This window comes from Scyliorhinus canicula, chromosome 2, assembly GCF_902713615.1.
Source record: "Scyliorhinus canicula chromosome 2, sScyCan1.1, whole genome shotgun sequence".
NCBI classification, from domain to species: Eukaryota; Metazoa; Chordata; class Chondrichthyes; order Carcharhiniformes; family Scyliorhinidae; genus Scyliorhinus; species Scyliorhinus canicula.
The window spans coordinates 282,822,799-282,842,409 of record NC_052147.1 but is presented as its reverse complement, the minus strand read 5'-3'; the positions used below and the strand labels follow the sequence as shown (position 1 = coordinate 282,842,409).

The 19,611-nt window shown below is 54.6% G+C and overlaps 1 protein-coding gene across 1 annotated transcript in view; it reads right to left on the bottom strand.

The window, feature by feature from the left end:
* Positions 1-19,611, bottom strand: part of spega (striated muscle enriched protein kinase a) — a 462,850-nt gene that overhangs the window by 147,909 nt on the left and 295,330 nt on the right. Inside the window, exon 10 of the mRNA XM_038790314.1 lies at positions 12,751-13,011. Within this exon, the coding sequence (XP_038646242.1) occupies positions 12,751-13,011 (261 nt within the window). The remainder of the gene's footprint in view (positions 1-12,750; positions 13,012-19,611) is intronic.

The window sequence follows — 19,611 nt, the reverse complement described above, 5'->3', positions numbered from 1 at the left end:
GGCGGAGAGCCAGGACAGTGATGGACAGAGGACGGAGAGTCAGGACAGTGACGGGCAGAGGACGGAGATCCAGGACAGTGACGGACAGAGGACGGAGAGCCAGGACAGTGACGGACAGAGGACGGAGATCCAGGACAGTGACGGACAGAGGAGGGAGACTCTGGACAGTGACGGACAGAGGACGGAGAGTCAGGACAGTGACGGGCAGAGGACTCAGAGCCAGGACAGTGACGGACAGAGGGCGGAGAGTCAGGACAGTGACGGACAGAGGACGGAGAGCCAGGACAGTGACGGACAGAGGACGGAGAGTCAGGACAGTGACGGACAGAGGACGGAGATCCAGGACAGTGACGGACAGAGGAGGGAGACTCTGGACAGTGACGGACAGAGGACGGAGAGTCAGGACAGTGACGGGCAGAGGACTCAGAGCCAGGACAGTGACGGACAGAGGACGGAGAGCCAGCACAGTGACGGACAGAGGACGGAGACTCTGGACAGTGACGGACAGAGGACGGAGAGCCAGGACAGTGATGGACAGAGGACGGAGAGTCAGGACAGTGACGGACAGCGGACACGGAGCCAGGACAGTAACGGACAGAGGACGGAGAGCCAGGACAGTGACGGGCAGAGGACGGAGAGCCAGGACAGTGACGGACAGAGGACGGAGAGCCAGGACAGTGACGGACAGAGGACGGAGAGCCAGGACAGTGACGGACAGAGGACGGAGAGCCAGGACAGTGACGGACAGAGGACGGAGAGCCAGGACAGTGACGGACAGAGGACGGAGAGCCAGGACAGTGATGGGCAGAGGACGGAGACTCTGGACAGTGACGGACAGAGGACGGAGAGCCAGGACAGTGACGGACAGAGGACGGAGAGTCAGGACAGTGACGGACAGAGGACGGAGAGTCAGGACAGTGACGGACAGAGGACGGAGAGCCAGGACAGTGACGGACAGAGGACGGAGAGCCAGGACAGTGACGGACAGAGGAGGGAGACTCTGGACAGTGACGGACCGAGGACGGGGACTCTGGACAGTGACAGACAGAGGACGCAGAGCCAGGACAGTGATGGGCAGAGGGCGGAGAGCCAGGACAGTGACGGGCAGAGGACACAGAGCCAGGACAGTGACGGGCAGAGGACGGAGACTCTGGACAGTGACGGACAGAGGACGGAGAGCCAGGACAGTGATGGACAGAGGACGGAGAGTCAGGACAGTGTCGGACAGGGGACGGAGACTCTGGACAGTGACGGACAGAGGACGGAGAGCCAGGACAGTGACGGACAGAGGACGGAGAGCCAGGACAGTGACGGACAGAGGACGGAGAGCCAGGACAGTGACGGACAGAGGACGGAGAGCCAGGACAGTGACGGACAGAGGACGGAGAGCCAGGACAGTGTCGGACAGAGGACGGGGTCTCTGGACAGTGACGGACAGAGGACGGAGAGCCAGGACAGTTACGGACCGAGGACGGAGAGCCAGGACAGTGACGGGCAGAGGACGGAGAGCCAGGACAGTGACGGACAGAGGACGGAGACTCTGGACAGTGACGGACAGAGACCGGAGAGCCAGGACAGTGACGGACAGAGGACGGAGAGCCAGGACAGTGACGGGCAGAGGACGGAGAGCCAGGACAGTGACGGGCAGAGGACGGAGAGCCAGGACAGTGACGGACAGAGGACGGAGAGCCAGGACAGTGACGGGCAGAGGACGGAGAGACAGGACAGTGACGGACAGAGGACGGAGAGCCAGGACAGTGACGGACAGAGGACGGAGAGCCAGGACAGTGATGGACAGAGGACGGGGACTCTGGACAGTGACGGGCAGAGGACGGAGAGCCAGGACAGTGACGGACAGAGGACGGGGACTCTGGACAGTGATGGACAGAGGACGGAGAGCCAGGACAGTGACGGACAGAGGACGGAGAGCCAGGACAGTGACGGACAGAGGACGGAGAGCCAGGACAGTGACGGACAGAGGACGGAGAGCCAGGACAGTGACGGACAGAGGACGGAGAGTCAGGACAGTGACGGACAGAGGACGGAGAGCCAGGACAGTGACGGACAGAGGACGGAGAGCCAGGACAGTGATGGACAGAGGACGGGGACTCTGGACAGTGACGGGCAGAGGACGGGGAGCCAGGACAGTGATGGACAGAGGACGGAGAGCCAGGACAGTGACGGACAGAGGACGGAGAGCCAGGACAGTGACGGACAGAGGACGGAGAGCCAGGACAGTGATGGACAGAGGACGGGGACACTGGACAGTGACGGACAGAGGACGGGGACTCTGGACAGTGACAGACAGAGGACGGAGAGTCAGGACAGTGACGGACAGAGGACGGAGAGCCAGGACAGTGACGGACAGAGGACGGGGACTCTGGACAGTGATGGACAGAGGACGGGGACTCTGGACAGTGACGGACAGAGGACGGGGACTCTGGACAGTGATGGACAGAGGACGGGGACTCTGGACAGTGTCGGACAGAGGACGGGGACTCTGGACAGTGACGGACAGAGGACGGAGAGCCAGGACAGTGACGGACAGAGGAAGGGGACTCTGGACAGTGACGGACAGAGGACGGGGACACTGGACAGTGACGGACAGAGGACGGGGACACTGGACAGTGACGGACAGAGGACGGCCAAACAGATGATGGACAGACCGGACACGGCACCTCACATGGGCCGGGGACAACGTCCGTTGGTCCGAGGCTCGACCCAGGAGACCCCAGACCTGGGGTCCGATGAGGACATGGACCTTGCGTCACTGCTGTCACCACCCGTAGCTTCCACCATCGCAGATACCCTCGGTTGGGCATTTTAGTGATGAGGCTTCGGGGTCACTGACTGCTGCGCACCGCACAGCCGCTCCGGTGCAGCAGGTGGAGATAGGAGCAGCCGAGGGGCCGGACGGTCGGAGGGCAGCTCGGCCCCAGCACCCAGCTGCTGCCCAGACGGTTCCCGGGTTCCTGGAGTTTCCAGACCCACCCACAGACCCGATACAGTTTGACCCAGGGACTAGACAACAGGATGACGGCCGGCTTCCAGCAGCTGGTGACGCAGGTGGAGGGGTCCATCCGCGTCCAGGAGCAGGGAGCAATGCCGGTCATGGCTGCTGCCCAGGCCGACACTGCACGGGTGGGGGTCCGGGTTTCGGCCAGGGGTCAGGTTACGCAAGGCGTGGGGCTTCATGTGCATGAGTCATCCGTGGCCCAGGACAGGGCTGCCCTCTCACAGGCAGCCATGTGCCGGAGCCAGCTGGACATTGCAGCCGCGTTCCGCAGTCTGGCTGAGTCCCAGCCGGCCATGCCCCAGTCCCAGCAGGCCCCAGTCCCAGCAGGCCATGGCCCAGTCTCAGCAGGCCATGGCTCAGTCTCAGCAGGCCCCAGTCCCAGCAGGCCATGGCCCAGTCTCAGCAGGCCATGGCTCAGTCTCAGCAGGCCCCAGTCCCAGCAGGCCATGGCCCAGTCCCAGCAGGCCAAGGCCCAGTCTCAGCAGGCCATGGCCCAGTCTCAGCAGGCCATGGCCCAGTCCCAGCAGGCCATGGCCCAGTCCCAGCAGGCCATGGCCCAGTCTCAGCAGGCCATGGCTCAGTCTCAGCAGGCCATGGCCCAGTCTCAGCAGGCCATGGCCCAGTCTCAGCAGGCCCCAGTCCCAGCAGGCCATGGCCCAGTCCCAGCAGGCCAAGGCCCAGTCTCAGCAGGCCATGGCCCAGTCCCAGCAGGCCATGGCACAGTCCCAGCAGGCCATGGCCCAGTCCCAGCAGGCCATGGCATAGTCTCAGCAGGCCATGGCCCAGTCTCAGCCGGCCATGGCCCAGTCTCAGCCGGCCATCGCTGGGAGCATCGGCGGCATTGCCCAGGCGATGGCCCAGTCCCAGCAGGCCATGGCTCAGTGTCAGCAGGCCATGGCCCAGTCTCAGCCGGCCATCGCTGGGAGCATCGGCGGCATTGCCCAGCAGGCCATGGCTCAGTCTCAGCAGGCCATGGCCCAGTCTCAGCAGGCCATGGCCCAGTCTCAGCAGGCCATGGCCCAGTCCCAGCAGGCCATGGCCCAGTCTCAGCAGGCCATGGCTCAGTCCCAGCAGGCCATGGCCCAGTCTCAGCAGGCCATGGCTCAGTCTCAGCAGGCCATGGCCCAGTCCCAGCAGGCCATGGCCCAGTCCCAGCAGGCCATGGCTCAGTCTCAGCAGGCCATGGCCCAGTCCCAGCAGGCCATCGCTGAGAGCATCAGCAGCCTCGCCCAGATGCTGGATGGTGGTATTGCACAAGCCCAGTGGGAGGTGTCGCAGTCCCAGACAGGGATGGCGCACTCCCTGAGCTCCATCGCTGATGACGTTAGGACCTTGGTCGATCGCACAGCGGGCCTCCAGGACTGGCAACGCCCTCGGGGCTTGTCTAGGCTCGCACCCCCCGTCCCATTGAGAGGCCCGGGGGCCACCGGGCTCCCCGAGGGAAGAGGAGGTTCTGGGGCCCGTCCCGGTGACTGATACAAGGGAGGTCCCGGAACACCGCGGATCCTCGGACTCCCCCCCGTTCCATTCCTGGTGCATCCAGCACGCCCACAGAGCAACCTGGCCCATCCAAGCTGGGCCGCCCCAGGAAACGCGTGCCGACGGGGAGCCAAGTCACAGGGCAGGAGTCTCAGCAGTCTACCTCCACTCCTGCTGCACCGTCTGGGGAAACACTGAGACATAGTGGTAGGGCCCGTAAGGCCAAGAGGTTTGACACCTAGTAAGTTGGCACGGGTGCAGGGCACAGCTTAGTTATAGAGGCGAAGGCACTTGTATGTGAATGTCACGATTAAAGTCACTGTTACACCAAACCTAGGTGCCTCTGTGCTCTGTCCGGTGCCTGAGGGGTCGTGAAGGGGACCGAGTGGCGCTGGGGCCGAAGTTCGGTACAACGGTGAGGCCGGGTGTGTCCCCCCCCTGCCGCCCACCCCCCGTCGTCCTCAGCACGCCGACGCCAGCTACCCCACATGGCCATGTGGTGGAGTGTCCGTGACGCCTACAGGGACCACCAAGGGGGCGGGTGGAGCTGCGGCCATGAGTCAGACATTGTCTAACGATCCGGAGCTCACAGCTCATCGCAGAGCGGGTTGTCATTACTCAACATGGCACTGATCACACCCGCTGACACAAGCCAGTGTGCGAGACCATCCCGTTGTGCCGCAGGTGTACGGTGCTGTGAAAGTGGCGGTGTGGGAGCAAGGGTTGTCGGATGGTGCGGGTGGTGGGGGGGGGGGGGGGGGGGGGGGGTGCGCTGGCTGGTGCCTTTGGGTGGGAACGGTGGTGCAAGTGCCTTGCTCAGCGATGCCCTCCCCCTAGTTCGTGAAACGTGAAACGGTTGGGAGAATGGCGGGACGGCGTCGCGTGAAAAATATGCGCGGACGCCGATTCTCCCAAATGGCACGACGTGGGAGAATCCCGCCCCAGAGACGTTTGATCCTGCTACAGAAGATTGGGTCCAGTATGTGGAATGCTTAAAATTGTTTTTCTGTGCAAATGAAAGAGGGGAGGAGGAGGAGAAGTAGTGAGTAATTTGGTTAACTGTGTGTGGGACACAGACTTACCGTCGGATTCGAAGCCCCCCGATGTCAAAACATTCGCACAGGTCCTCGAGTTACTCAAAGTGCAATACCACACAAGCCCCCGGTAATTCTACAGTGTTATAAATTTAATTCGACCTGGAGAGTCCCGGGGGAAACCCATTGCAGCCTTTGTGACGAAGCTCAAGAAGATCGCAGAGCTTTGTGATTTTGGGACTATGTTAAATGAGATGCTGAGAGATCGTGTTGTATGTGGTGTTAATGATGAAGCTGTACAAAAGAAGCTTTCGGCAAAATTGGAATTAGATTTTGAAAAGGCGCCGGGAATTACTTTACTGTGGAGAATCCGGTGTTGGACTGGGGTGAGCACAGTAAGAAGTCTTAAAACACCAGGTTAAAGTCCAACAGGTTTGTTTCAAACACGAGCTTTCGGTGCATTGCTCCTTCCTCAGGTGAATGAAGAGATATGTTCCAGAAACATATATATAGACAAAGTCAGAGATGCCAGACAATGCTTGGAATGCGAGCATTTGTGGGTAATCCAATCTTTACAGATCCAGAGATAGGGGGTAATCCCAGGAATATTCCCTTCCAGTCGGGGAACACTTCAGCAGTCAGGGGCATTCAGCCTCTGATCTCCGGGTAAGCGTTCTCCAAGGCGGCCTTCAGGACGCTCGACAACGCAGAATCGCCGAGCAGGAACTGATAGCCAAGTTCCGCACACATGAGTGCGGCCTCAACTGGGACCTGGGATTCATGTCGCATTACATTCACCCCCCACCATCTGGCCTGGACTTGTGAAATCCTACCAACTGTCCTGGCTTGAGACAATTCACACCTCTTTAACCTGGGATTACCCCTCTCTCTGGATCTGTAATGATTTGATTACCTGCAAATGCTGGCGTTGTGGGAATTACTTTAGCCATGGAGGGCGGGGAAAAGGGTGCCCGAGGGTTCCAAAGCGCTCTGAACAGCGCAGCCCAGTGATTCGGGCGGGAAACCACAGACGGCAGCGGCACCAGGAGTGAAGGCGCGGGTCCAAGCAAGAAAATGAACTGGAAGAGTCAGGGGGTTTAGGAGATTAAAGCCACGATGGACAGCCAGAGGGCACGGAGTGTTACAGATGTGGGGTAAGCCACTGCCCAGACCTGTGCAGATTTAAGGAATCTGAATGCTTCAGATTCTGAAAGAAAGGACAGTTGTGACACAAGTGGAAGAATAAGTAGAGATTTCCAAGCGTTAGTAAGTCAAACAGTACAGAGCCTGTATGCCGTATGGAACAGTACAGCGCCTGTATGCCGTATGGAACAGTACAGCGCCTGTATGCCGTATGGAACAGTACAGCGCCTGTATGCCGTACGGAACAGTACAGCGCCTGTATGCCGTACGGAACAGTACAGAGCCTGTATGCCGTATGGAACAGTACAGCGCCTGTATGCCGTACGGAACAGTACAGCGCCTGTATGCCGTACGGAACAGTACAGCGCCTGTATGCCGTACGGAACAGTACAGCGCCTGTATGCCGTACGGAACAGTACAGCGCCTGTATGCCGTACGGAACAGTACAGCGCCTGTATGCCGTACGGAACAGTACAGAGCCTGTATGCCGTACGGAACAGTACAGCGCCTGTATGCCGTACGGAACAGTACAGAGCCTGTATGCCGTACGGAACAGTACAGCGCCTGTATGCCGTACGGAACAGTACAGCGCCTGTATGCCGTATGGATGATGGTTCTCAGGCGGAGTGGAAAGTCATGCCTGTGGGCAAAGTGATCACAGGGAAGTTATTGGTAAACAGAAGGGTGTTGCCATTGGGAGTGGACGCTGGGGCCTCAGCCACCGGGATGGGGAGCAGACCTAACGGGACCTTCATGAAGGGGTCCACCCCCTTGAGGTTGAAGAACACCAGGGTCAGGCTGACGACATGGATGGGGAGAGGCCATGATGATAATCGTAAGAAGTCTTCCAACACCAGGTTAAAGTCCAACAGGTTTGTTTCAAACACGAGCTTTCGGAGCGCTGCTCCTTCCTCAGGTGAATGGAGAGGTATGTTCCAGAAACATTTATATAGACAAAGTCAGAGATGCCGGACAATGCTTGGAATGCGAGCATTTTCAGGTAATCAAATCATTACAGATCCAGAGATAGGGGTAACCCCAGGTTAAAGAGGTGTGAATTGTCTCAAGCCAGGACAGTTGGTAGGATTTCGCAAGCCCAGGCCAGATGGTGGGGGGTGAATGTAATGCGACATGAATCCCAGGTCCCGGTTCAGGCCGTACTCATGTGTGGGGAACTTGGCTATAAGTTTCTGCTCGGCGATTCTGCGTTGTCGCGCGTCCTGAAGGCCGCCTTGGAGAACGCTTACCCGGAGATCAGAGGCTGAATGCCCTTGACTGCTGAAGTGTTCCCCGACTGGAAGGGAACATTCCTGCCTGGCGAATGTCGCGCGATGCCCGTTCATTCGTACGCTGGGTACGTATGGGACGTACGCTGCAGGAAAGGATGTCCCGAAGCGTGGTACATTGGCGAGACCAAGCAGACACTGCGACAACAAATGAACGGACATCGTGTGACAATCACCAACCTGGTGTTGTAAGACTTCTTACTGTGCTCACCCCAGCCCAACGCCGGCATCTCCACATCATGATGGTAATCGGCACAGCAATGACCCCAATGAGCTATCGACTGCCATCCGCCAGCTGGCTTTCGCCATGGGGGCTGGTCAAAGACAGAACCTAATGGGTGGGACTGGCTCTAGGACGTTAAATTAAATTGGCCAGAGAACTTTATCATCAAAGAAGACGGCCCCCTCAAGATCATCAGCAAGTACCAAGGCGTTTCCAAGAAGCACTGGAAAGTAGTCAGGGGAGAAATCGTGCGGAGATTTTTCAGGGCCAGACCTTTGCCCTATGCCTTAATGGAGAAGGTCAAAACAGAGTTGAGAAGGCAGGAAGACCTCGGCAACATCCAACCATTGCAGAATGGGCAGCACCTATTGTGTCAGTAGTAAAACCCGATAAAACCATTCACATCTGTGGGGTGACGGTTAACCATGCCGCGAAGTTGGACAATTTCCCCGTTCCCCCTATATCGAAGATCTATATGTGAAGCTGGTTGGAGGTCAAACATTCACTAAGTGAGTCATGTCTACCAGCAGCTGGAGCTGGGCGACACCTGGTAGGAACATGTGACCATAAACACCCATTGTGGGTTGCACCCCTACACACACTTGCCCTTTGGGGTTTCATCAGCGTGCGCTATATTCCAAAGAACAACGGAGAGTTTACTTCAAGACTTGCCGGGTATCGCTGTGTACTTGTGTGGCTTATTAGCAACAGGACCTACAGAAGAATACTTGTCAAATATGGATTAAGGAGATTCTAAGAAGCAGGAGTGCGGCTCAAGAGAGAGAAGTGCACTTTCCAGCTTAATGAGGTGGTTTACTTGGATTAGATGTTTACTGGTGCACTTTGACCCCACCATGAAGGTAATACTAACGTGTGATACATCTCCATATGGGGATGGATGAAGAGTTGGAGAGACCTGTTGGATAAGCGTCGAGAACCCACACAGACGCAGAGAAGGATTATTCACAGATCGGGAGAGAGAGCTGTCATTTGTGACAAAAGTTCCACCAATACCTGTACAGGAAACATTTCACTTCAGTGACAAACAACAACCCCCTGTTGGGTTCATTCAAGAAAGATAAGGCGATTCCAGCAATAGCTTTGGCTCGGGTACAGCGGTGGCCATTGTTCTTAAGGAAACGGACGAGGACACCATAAATATCGCCCCGGATGCAAACTAAAGATCTGGTCATTGACTCCAGGAAGCAAAGTACCGTACACACCCCTGTCAGCACCGAGGTGGAGATGGTTAGCAGTTTCAAATTCCTAGGGGTGCACGTCTTCAAAAATATGTCCTGGTCCACCCACGTCGACACTATCACCAAGAAAGCACAACAGCGCCTATACTTCCTCAGGAAACTAAGGAAATTCAGCATGTCCACATTAACCCTTACCAACTTTTACAGATGCACCATAGAGAGCATCCTATCGGGCTGCATCACAGCCTGGTATGGCAACTGCTCGGCCCAGGACTGCAAGGAACTTCAGAGAGTCGTGAATACCGCCCAGTCCATCACACGAACCTGCCTCCCATCCATTGATTCCATCTACACCTCCCGCTGCCGGGGGAAAGCGGGCAGCGTAATCAAAGATCCCTCCCACCCGGCTTACTCACTCTTCCAACTTCTTCCATCGGGCAGGAGATACAGAAGTCTGAGAACACGCACGAACAGACTCAAAAACAGCTTCTTCCCCACTGTCACCAGACTCCTAAATGACCCTCTTATTGACTGACCTCATTAACGCTACACCCTATATGCTTCATCCGATGCCGGTGTTTATGTAGTTACATTGTATATCTTGTGTTGCCCTATTATGTATTTTCTTTTATTCCCTTTTCTTCCCATGTACTTAATTATCTGTTGAGCTGCTCGCAGAAAAATACTTTTCACCGTACCTCGGTACACGTGACAATAAACAAATCCAATCCAATCCCATCCCATCCCATCCTATCCCATCCAATCCAATCCAAACAGCCAGTGCAGATGCCCAGAATCATATTCCTTTGCCAGAGACGGGTACGCCCCCCCCCCCCCGCCCCCTGCAACCCCCCACCCCCCCGTCCCCCACCACCCACCCCGACACCCTCACCTCCTACCCCCAGCAGAAAAGTAAGAGTGGCCATGGATTTTCTGCACACTTTGGCAGTGTCGGCTAAACAGATTAAATACTGGGCAAACAGAGGCCCAGTCTTGTCGAAGGTGGATGGCGGAATGAGAGAGCTTCAGAGGAAGTGAAGTCTTGCCAGGTAAGATCAGTGGTGAGGATGATATCGCCCTCTGGGGGTCAAGAATGTTTGTCCGGGGGCCAGGAAGAGAATTAGTATTGGGGGAGAGGAAACACAGAGGGCGTAATTCTCCGCTCCCCACGCGGCGTGAGAGAATCACATGAGGGCCCCCCGACATTTTCCCCCCCCCCCCGCCCCCCCCCCCCCCCACGATTCTACCCTCCCCCCTCGGAAGAATCGCCGCTCTGGTCGCTGCCGTCGTGAAACAGGCGCCAGATGCCCGTTTGGGGCATCTAGGGGCCCGATTTGGACGGGAGCACCACGACTGTGCTCGGGAGGGGACAGGCCCGTGATCGGTGCCCACCGATCGTCGGGCCGGCGTCCAAATCGGACGCACTCTTTTCCCTCCGTCGCCCCGCAAGATCAAGCCGCCACGTCTTGCGGGGCGGCTGAGGGGAAAGACAGCCACCGCGCATGCGCGGGTTCGTGCCGTCAGCGTCATGACGTCAGCCGCGCATGCGCGGGTTGGAGCCGGCCAACCTGCGCATGCGCGGCTGACGCCATTCGGCGCTCCGGCTGCGTCATTCTTGGCGCGACACCCCCGCGGCCGAGAGTTACGGAGCGCTGCTCCTAGCCCCGCCGGGAGGGGAGAATAGGGGGCGAGGAGCGGCCTCCGAGGCCGTCGTGAAACTCGGCCGAGTTCACGACGGCCCTCCCGATTTTTCCCGGGAGCAGAGAATTCCGCCCAGAGTGCCCACCCAGGTGTAACCGATCCAAATTGCACATTGGGAAGTTTGGTTTGAGTAGAGAAATATTGGGGCTCAAACTAAAAACAATGGGTGGTATTTACCGACCGCCCTGCCCTGGTGGGGGAGGCGACCCACCAGCGGGATCGACCTGCCCAGCCTTGCCAACGGGATTTCCCGTTGTTGCCGGGAAACCCGCGCGTCGGCACGGGAACGGAATTTTATCGCCGGTGTCGGCAGCCGGTAAATCCTGCCCAATAAATGCACAACTATGGAAATCACAGTAATCCGGACACAAGACCGATCGTGGTGAACCACAAGAAAAATCAGAAGCTAAAGAGCAACATCCTAGCGAAAAGGAGGAAGGGTCATTGAAACCAGGGAACCGCAGTTACCCGCGGACCCTGAACAAGAGGGTCACCTGAGATCTGTGGTTGCAAAGGGCTGTTGAGGTGAGAAACTGCATCGGGTACATGAAACAGACATGCGTTGTTTCCCAGATTCTGGGTCGAATGACTTCAGCCACGTGACGTACACCATCGAGCGTTCGGGAAGGGAAGGAAATGGTGTAAAGGTACGGGAGATTGGAGTTTCGGCAGCGACAACTCCTGGGAACAACCATAGCAGAAGACGGTCCCGAGTCAGGTACTCAGAGACCAGTGCAGTACGCCGGAGAATTACCTGGCCAGCTTTTCTGCTGGGGTATACTTGAGTTTGATTTGTGAGTTCAGTAAGGATAATGAGTGTATTGAGTTAAAGAGTATGTGTGATACAATCGTCTGTGCGACTTCTATCGAGTTTAAAGTCTGTGTGACAGATTAGTACAAAAATAGAGCCTTTCCGTGAATATTATGAGTCTTGTGTAGTTTGTGTGAGTGTCAGTTGTGAATCCTCAAGAAGAGGGAGCAACACGAACTTTCCTATACTGAAGGGGCGAGTGAGAAGCTGCCTGGCATTGATGCTGCAATTTAAAGTGTACCCGGGGAGGGAGCTGCCGAATCAGTGGGTAACAGGCAGAGATTTATCCCCCAGCAAACAGTGGGAAACAGAGGAAGGTGAAACCTCAGTCCAAGGAGGGAGCCCTTGTGAACTAAGGTCAACAGTAACCACCTCAATAAAGGAACCACAGTCAGTGGAGCTACGTCCCTCGAAGAGAAAGAAGGAGCCACTGGACAGACTGAGTTGTTGATGGACTGGGGTAACAATGTTCATCATTGTTACTGTTTTGGTAGTGGTGTCATTTAATTATTCCCGTGCGTAAAAAGGGACTTAAAGGGGAAAGGATTTCCATAGAATCCTGACAGTGTAGGAGGAGGACATTTGGCCCATCTAGTCTACACCCACCTTCTGAAAGAGTGCCCTACCTAGCCCCACCCACCCGCCCGATCCTCCTAACCCCACCGAACTTGCAGCACTTTGGACTTGTGGGAGGAAACCGGATCACTCAGAGGCAGCCCACACAGACACGGGGAGAATGGACAGACTCCACATAGACCCAAGCCGGGAATCGAACCTGGGACCCTGGCACCATGAGGCAGCAGTGCTAACCACCGTAGGTATATATGTATGTTCCGGGCCCAGAGGGCTGAGCCTCACCTTTGACGGTGCTGAGCTTGCAGGTGTAAACTCCTGTGTCGTCTTCATGAACCGAGTTGAGGAGCAGTTTGCATTTCTTGCCATCAAAGTGCATCTTGCAGTTGAGCAGGGCGGGCTGGACCAGCTTCCCATTGGTCAGCCAGTCAACATCGACGTCGGGGGGCCCTCGAACCTCGCATTCGAAGCAGGCCGATTCTCCCGCGTTCACCGTAATGTCCCGTGCTGGGGCCAGGATGGTCAGTGTCTGGTCCTCACGTCGACCTGGAACAAGCAGCAAAACACCACGTAAATATCCAACTCGCTATTTACCTTCGCCGCTGAGACAGTGAAATATCGCTGAGCTGCTGAACAACAGCGCCAACAGTCAAAGATTTCATATCGAATCACAAAAACAGATACCAGGTCAAGACTCCATCTACACCTCCCGCTGCCGGGGGAAAGCGGGCAGCATAATCAAGGATCCCTCCCACCCGGCTTACTCACTCTTCCAACTTCTTCCATCGGGCAGGAGATTCGGAAGTCTGAGAACACGCACGGACAGACTCAAAACAGCTTCTTCCCCACTGTTACCAGACTCCTAAATGACCCTCTTATGGACTGACCTCATTAACACTACACCCTGTATGCTTCATCCGATGCCGGTGTTATGTAGTTACATTATCTACCTTGTGTTGCCCTATTATGTATTTTCTTTATATTTTCTTTTCATGTACTTAATGATCTGTTTGGGCTGCTCGCAGAAAAATACTTTTCACTGTACCTCGGTACAGGTGACAATCAACCAAACCAATCCAATCGAATCCAAGCAACGGGAGTTTGGTCAAGCGGGACAGAGACAGAGAGGTTTTGGGAGGGGATTACACAGTTTAGGTCATGTGCAGTGGGAGGCACAACGTTCACGCCGGTGAAAACATGGGCAAGAAGCCAAAATTAGAGGGGTGCAGAGGTGGCAGGAAAGGAGGAGGTCACAGAAACAGAGAAAAAGAGGACATACAGCGCACTACAGCACAGGGCGTGCCGCACTGTCAGAGGGTTAGTACTGAGGGAGTGCTGCACTGTCAGAGGGTCAGTACTGAGGGAGTGCTGCACTGTCAGAGGGTCAGTACTGAGGGAGTGCTGCACTGTCAGAGGGTCAGTACAGAGGGAGTGCTGCACTGTCAGAGGGTCAGTACTGAGGGAGTGCTGCACTGTCAGAGGGTCAGTACTGAGGGAGTGCTGCACGGTCAGAGGGTCAGTACTGAGGGATGCTGCACTGTCAGAGGGTCAGTACTGAGGGAATGCTGCACTGTCAGAGGGTCAGTACTGAGGGAGTGCTGCACTGTCAGAGGGTCAGTACTGAGGGAGTGATGCACTGTCAGAGGGTCAGTACTGAGGGAGTGCTGCACTGTCAGAGGGTCAGTACTGAGGGAGTGATGCACTGTCAGAGGGTCAGTACTGAGGGAGTGATGCACTGTCAGAGGGTCAGTACTGAGGGAGTGCTGCACTGTCAGAGGGTCAGTACTGAGGGCGTGCTGCACTGTCAGAGTGTCAGTACTGAGGGAGTACTGCACTGCCAGAGGGTCAGTACTGAGGGAGTGCTGCACTGTCAGAGGGTCAGTACTGAGGGAGCGCTGCACTGTCAGAGGGTCAGTACTGAGGGAGTGCTGCACTGTCAGAGGGCCAGTACTGAGGGAGCGCTGCACTGTCAGAGGGTCAGTACTGAGGGAGTGCTGCATTGTCAGTGGGTCAGTACTGAGGGAGTGTTGCACTGTCAGAGGGTCAGTACAGAGGGAGTGCCACACTGTCAGAGGGTCAGTACTGAGGGAGTGCTGCACTGTTGGAGGGTCAGTACTGAGGGAGTGCTGCACTGTCAGAGGGTCAGTGATGAGGGAGTGCCGCACTATCAGAGGGTCAGTACTGAGGGAGTGCTGCACAGTTAGAGGGTCAGTAATGAGGGAGCGCTGCATTAATCCAGATGGGTTCCAACAACAATTGATGAATGTTTCACGACCCCTATCACTGAGATTTGCTTTCAATTTCAAATTTTATTTAATTACGTTTAAATTCTACCAGCCATGTGATGGGGTTGGATCCCAAATCCCCATCAAACATTCCCAGGACAGGTACTGCCCGGGGTTAGATACAGAGTAAAGATGCCTTCACACTGTCCCCATCAAACACACCCAGGACAGTGCAGTACGGGGTTAGATACAGAGTAAAGCTCCCTATACACTGTGCCCATTAAACATCCCAGGACAGGTACTGCACGGGGTTAGATACAGAGAAAAGCTCCCCCTACACTGTCCCCATCAAACACTCCCAGTACAGGTACAGCACGGGGTTAGATACAGAGTAAAGATCTCTCTACATTATCCCCATCAAACACTCCCAGGACAGGTACAGCACAGGGTTAGATACAGAGTAAAGCTCCCTCAACACTGTTCCTATCAAACACTCCCAGAACAATTACAGCACGGGGTTAGATACAGAGTAGAGCTCCCTGTACACTGTCCCCATCAAACACTCCCAGGACAGGTACAGCACAAGGTTAGATACACAGTAAAGCTCCCTCTACACTGTCCCCATCAAACACTCCCAGGACAGGTACAGCACGGGGTTAGATACAGAGTAAAGCTCCCTCTACACCGTCCCCATCAAACACTCCCAGGACAGGTACAGCACGGGGTTAGATACAGAGTAAAGCTCCCTCTACACTGTCTCCATCAAACACTCCCAGGACAGGCACAGCAAGGGGTTAGGTACAGAGTAAAGCTCCCTCTACAGTGTCCCCATCAAACACTTCCAGGACAGGCACAGCATGGGGTTAGGTACAGAGTAAAGCTCCCTCTACACTCCCCATCAAACACTCCCAGGACAGGTACAGCACAGGGTTAGATACAGAGTAAAGCTCCCTCTACACTGTCCCCATCAAACACTCCCAGGACAGGTACAGCACGGGGTTAGATACAGAGTAAAGCTCCCTCTACACTGTCCCCATCAAACACTCCCAGGACAGGTACAGCACGGGGTTAGATACAGAGTAAAGCTCCCTCTACACTGTCTCCATCAAACACTCCCAGGACAGGCACAGCAAGGGGTTAGGTACAGAGTAAAGCTCCCTCTACAGTGTCCCCATCAAACACTTCCAGGACAGGCACAGCATGGGGTTAGGTACAGAGTAAAGCTCCCTCATTTTCAAATTTGCTGATGACCGTAGTGGGTCGGATTTTAAACAACGACAAGACAGAGTATAGGATGAGACAGAGAATCTGGTGAACTGGTGCGATGACAATAATCTCTCCCTCAAAATCAACAAAACGAAGGAGATTGTCATTGACTTCAGGAAGCGTAGCGGAGAACATGCTCCTGTCTACATCAATGGGAACGAGGTAGAAAGGGTCGAGAGCTTCAAATTTTAGGTGTACAGATCACCAACAGCCTGTCCTGGTCCCCCCATGCCGACACTATAGTTAAGAAAGCCCACCAATGACTCTACTTTCTCAGAAGACTAAGGGAATTTGGCATGTCAGCTACGACCCTCATCAACTTCTACAGATGCACCATAGAAAGCATTCTTTCTGGTTGTATCACAGCTTGGTATGGAGCCTGATCTGCCCAAGATCGCAGGAAACTACAAAAGGTTGTGAATGTAGCCCAGTCCATCACGCAAACCAGCCTCCCATCCATTGACTCTATCTATAATTCCCGCTGCCTCAGAAAGGCAGCCAGCATAATTAAGGACCCCACGCACCCCGGACATACTCTCTTCCACCTTCTTCCGTCAGGAAAAAGATACCAAAGTTTGAGGTCACGTACCAACTGACTCAAGAACAGCTTCTTCCCTGCTGCCATCAGACTTTTGAATGGACCTACCTCGTATTAAGTTGACCTTTTCTCTACACCTTGCCATAACTGTAACAGTATATTCTGCAGTCTCTCCTTCCTTCCCTATGTACGGTATGCATTGTTTGTACAGCATGCAAGAAACAATACTTTTCACTGTATACTAATACATGTGACAATAATAAATCAAAGCAAATCAAAAATCTACACAGTCCCCATCAAACACTCCCAGGACAGGTACAGCACGGGGTCAGACACAAGGGCTGGTTTAGCTCAATCGGCTAAATCGCTGGCTTTTAAAGCAGACCAAGCAGGCCAGCAGCACGGTTCGATTCCCGTACCAGCCTCCCCGGACAGGCGCCGGAATGTGGCGACTAGGGGCTTTTCACAGTAACTTCATTGAAGCCTACTCGTGACAATAAGCGATTTTCATTTCATTACACTGTCCGCATCACACACTCCCAGGACAGGTGCAGCACAGGGTTAGATACAGAGTAAAGCTCCCTCTGCACTGTCCCCATCAAACACTCCCAGGACAGGTGCAGCACGGGGTTAGATACAGAGTAAAGCTCCCTCTACACTGTCCCCATCAAACACTCCCAGGACAGGTACAGCACAGGGTTAGATACAGAGTAAAGCTCCCTCTACACAGTCCCCATCAAACATTCCCAGGACAGGTACAGCACGGGGTTAGATACAGAGTAAAGCTCCCTCTACACTGTCCCCATCAAACACTCCCAGGACAGGTACAGCACAGGGTTAGATACAGAGTAAAGCTCCCTCTACACTGTCCCCATCAAACACTCCCAGGACAGGTACAGCACGGGGTTAGATACAGAGTAAAGCTCCCTCTACACTGTCCCCATCAAACACTCCCAGGACAGGTACAGCACAGGGTTAGATACAGAGTAAAGCTCCCTCTACACTGTCCCCATCAAACACTCCCAGGACAGGTACAGCACGGGGTTAGATACAGAGTAAAGCTCCCTCTACACTGTCCCCAGCAAACACTCCCAGGACAGGTACAGCACGGGGTTAGATACAGAGTAAAGCTCACTCTACACTGTCCCCATCAAACACTCCCAGGACAGGTACAGCACGGGGTTAGATACAGAGTAAAGCTCACTCTACACTGTCCCCATCAAACACTCCCAGGACAGGTACAGCACGGGGTTAGATACAGATTAAAGCTCACTCTACACTGTCCCCATCAAACACTCCCAGGACAGGTACAGCACGGGGTTAGATACAGAGTAAAGCTCACTCTACACTGTCCCCATCAAACACTCCCAGGACAGGGACAGCACAGGGTTAGATACAGAGTAAAGCTCCCTCTACACTGTCCCCATCAAACACTCCCAGGACAGGTACAGCACGGGGTTAGATACAGAGTAAAGCTCCCTCTACACTGTCCCCATCAAACACTCCCAGGACAGGGACAGCACGGGTTACATTCTTGCTCCTAGTATTGTGCTGTAATGATTGATGAATGGAAACCCCTGTGATGATGGATTTATGATTATTCAGCATCCCCCATTCACCTATTGCCTGATAATAAGTTTGAGTTTATAAATTGAAGCCATTGCTTTTTAAAAATTCTTTCACAGGCTATGAGTGTCTCTGGCTGGACCGACATTTGTTGCACATCCCGAATTGCCCTCGAACTGAGCATCTCGCTCGGCCATTTCAGAGGCAGTTAATAGTCAACCACATTGCTGAGGGTCAGGAGTCACTTGTAGGCCAGACCGGGTAAGGACGGCAGATTTCCTTCCCTCAAGGACATTAGTGAACCTGATGGTTTTACAACAATCGACAATGGTTTCATGGTCCCCATCACTGTGACTAGTGTGGTTGTCACCACTGATGTATATATTGTATATAGAGGATGTTGTTATAGATGCTTTACGGTAAGGCCCCTGCACTACAGGTACGGGGGTAGATCCCTGCCTGCTGGCTCCGCCCAGTAGGCGGAGTATAAATATGTGTGCTCCCCGTACAGCAGCCATTTTGTCAGCTGCTGTCGGAGGCCACACATCTCGGTGTAATAAAACCTCGATTACATCCTACTCTCGGTTTTGCGTCATTGATAGTGCATCAACTAGTTTTATATTGCAGATTGATGAACTGAATTTAAATGCCACCAGTTGCCGTGGTGGGATCTGAACCCTTGCCCCCAGAGCATTTACCTGGGGCCTCTGGATTACTGCTCCAGTGACGTTAACATTTAGAGGAAGCTATTGGGAAACTGATCCTTTTGACAATAATCAACAATTTCTCCATGGTGAGACCATAAGACATAGGACAAGAATTCGGCCATTCAGCCCATCGAGTCTACTCCGCCATTCAATCATGGCTGACATTTTCTCATCCCCATTCTCCTGCCTCTTCCCCATAACCCCTGATCCCCTTATTGGTCAAGAACCTATCTATCTCTGTCTGATAGACACTCAGTGATTTGGTCTCCACAGCCTTTTGCGGCAAAGAGTTCCACAGATTCACCACCCTCTGGCTGAAGAAATTCCTCCTCATCTCTGTTTGAAAGGATCGTCCCTTTAGTCCGAGATCATGTCCTCTGCTTCTAGTTTTTCCTACAATTGGAAACATCGGGCAGGATTCTCCCTCCTGAAGGCAGAGTGTTGACGCCGTCATAAAAACCGGAGAGTTTTACGACGGTGCCTTCGGACCGCTAAGTACAGCGATCCCCTGCCCGACAGGGCGCCAGAACGGCACCGGAGGGACTCAAGCTGCCGATACCGGCGTCAAACGGGCGCCGCAGGGCCTGCGCATGCGCACTGTGGTCGGCGTGAATTCGTGCATGCATGCTAGCTTCCTTCTCCATGCTGTAGCCATCTGGGATGGCCACATTCAGCATATAAAATGGGCACTCGCAGAGCATACAGGGAAAAATGGACAATGCAAAGTAAACAAGCAGACACAGAGCCTGAATGTGTATTTGGGAAGACAGACTGCAGACAGAACCGAAACTCTTGGCCGATTTGCACATTGATGACCCATCTCCGACAAACTAAAGACTGGTGC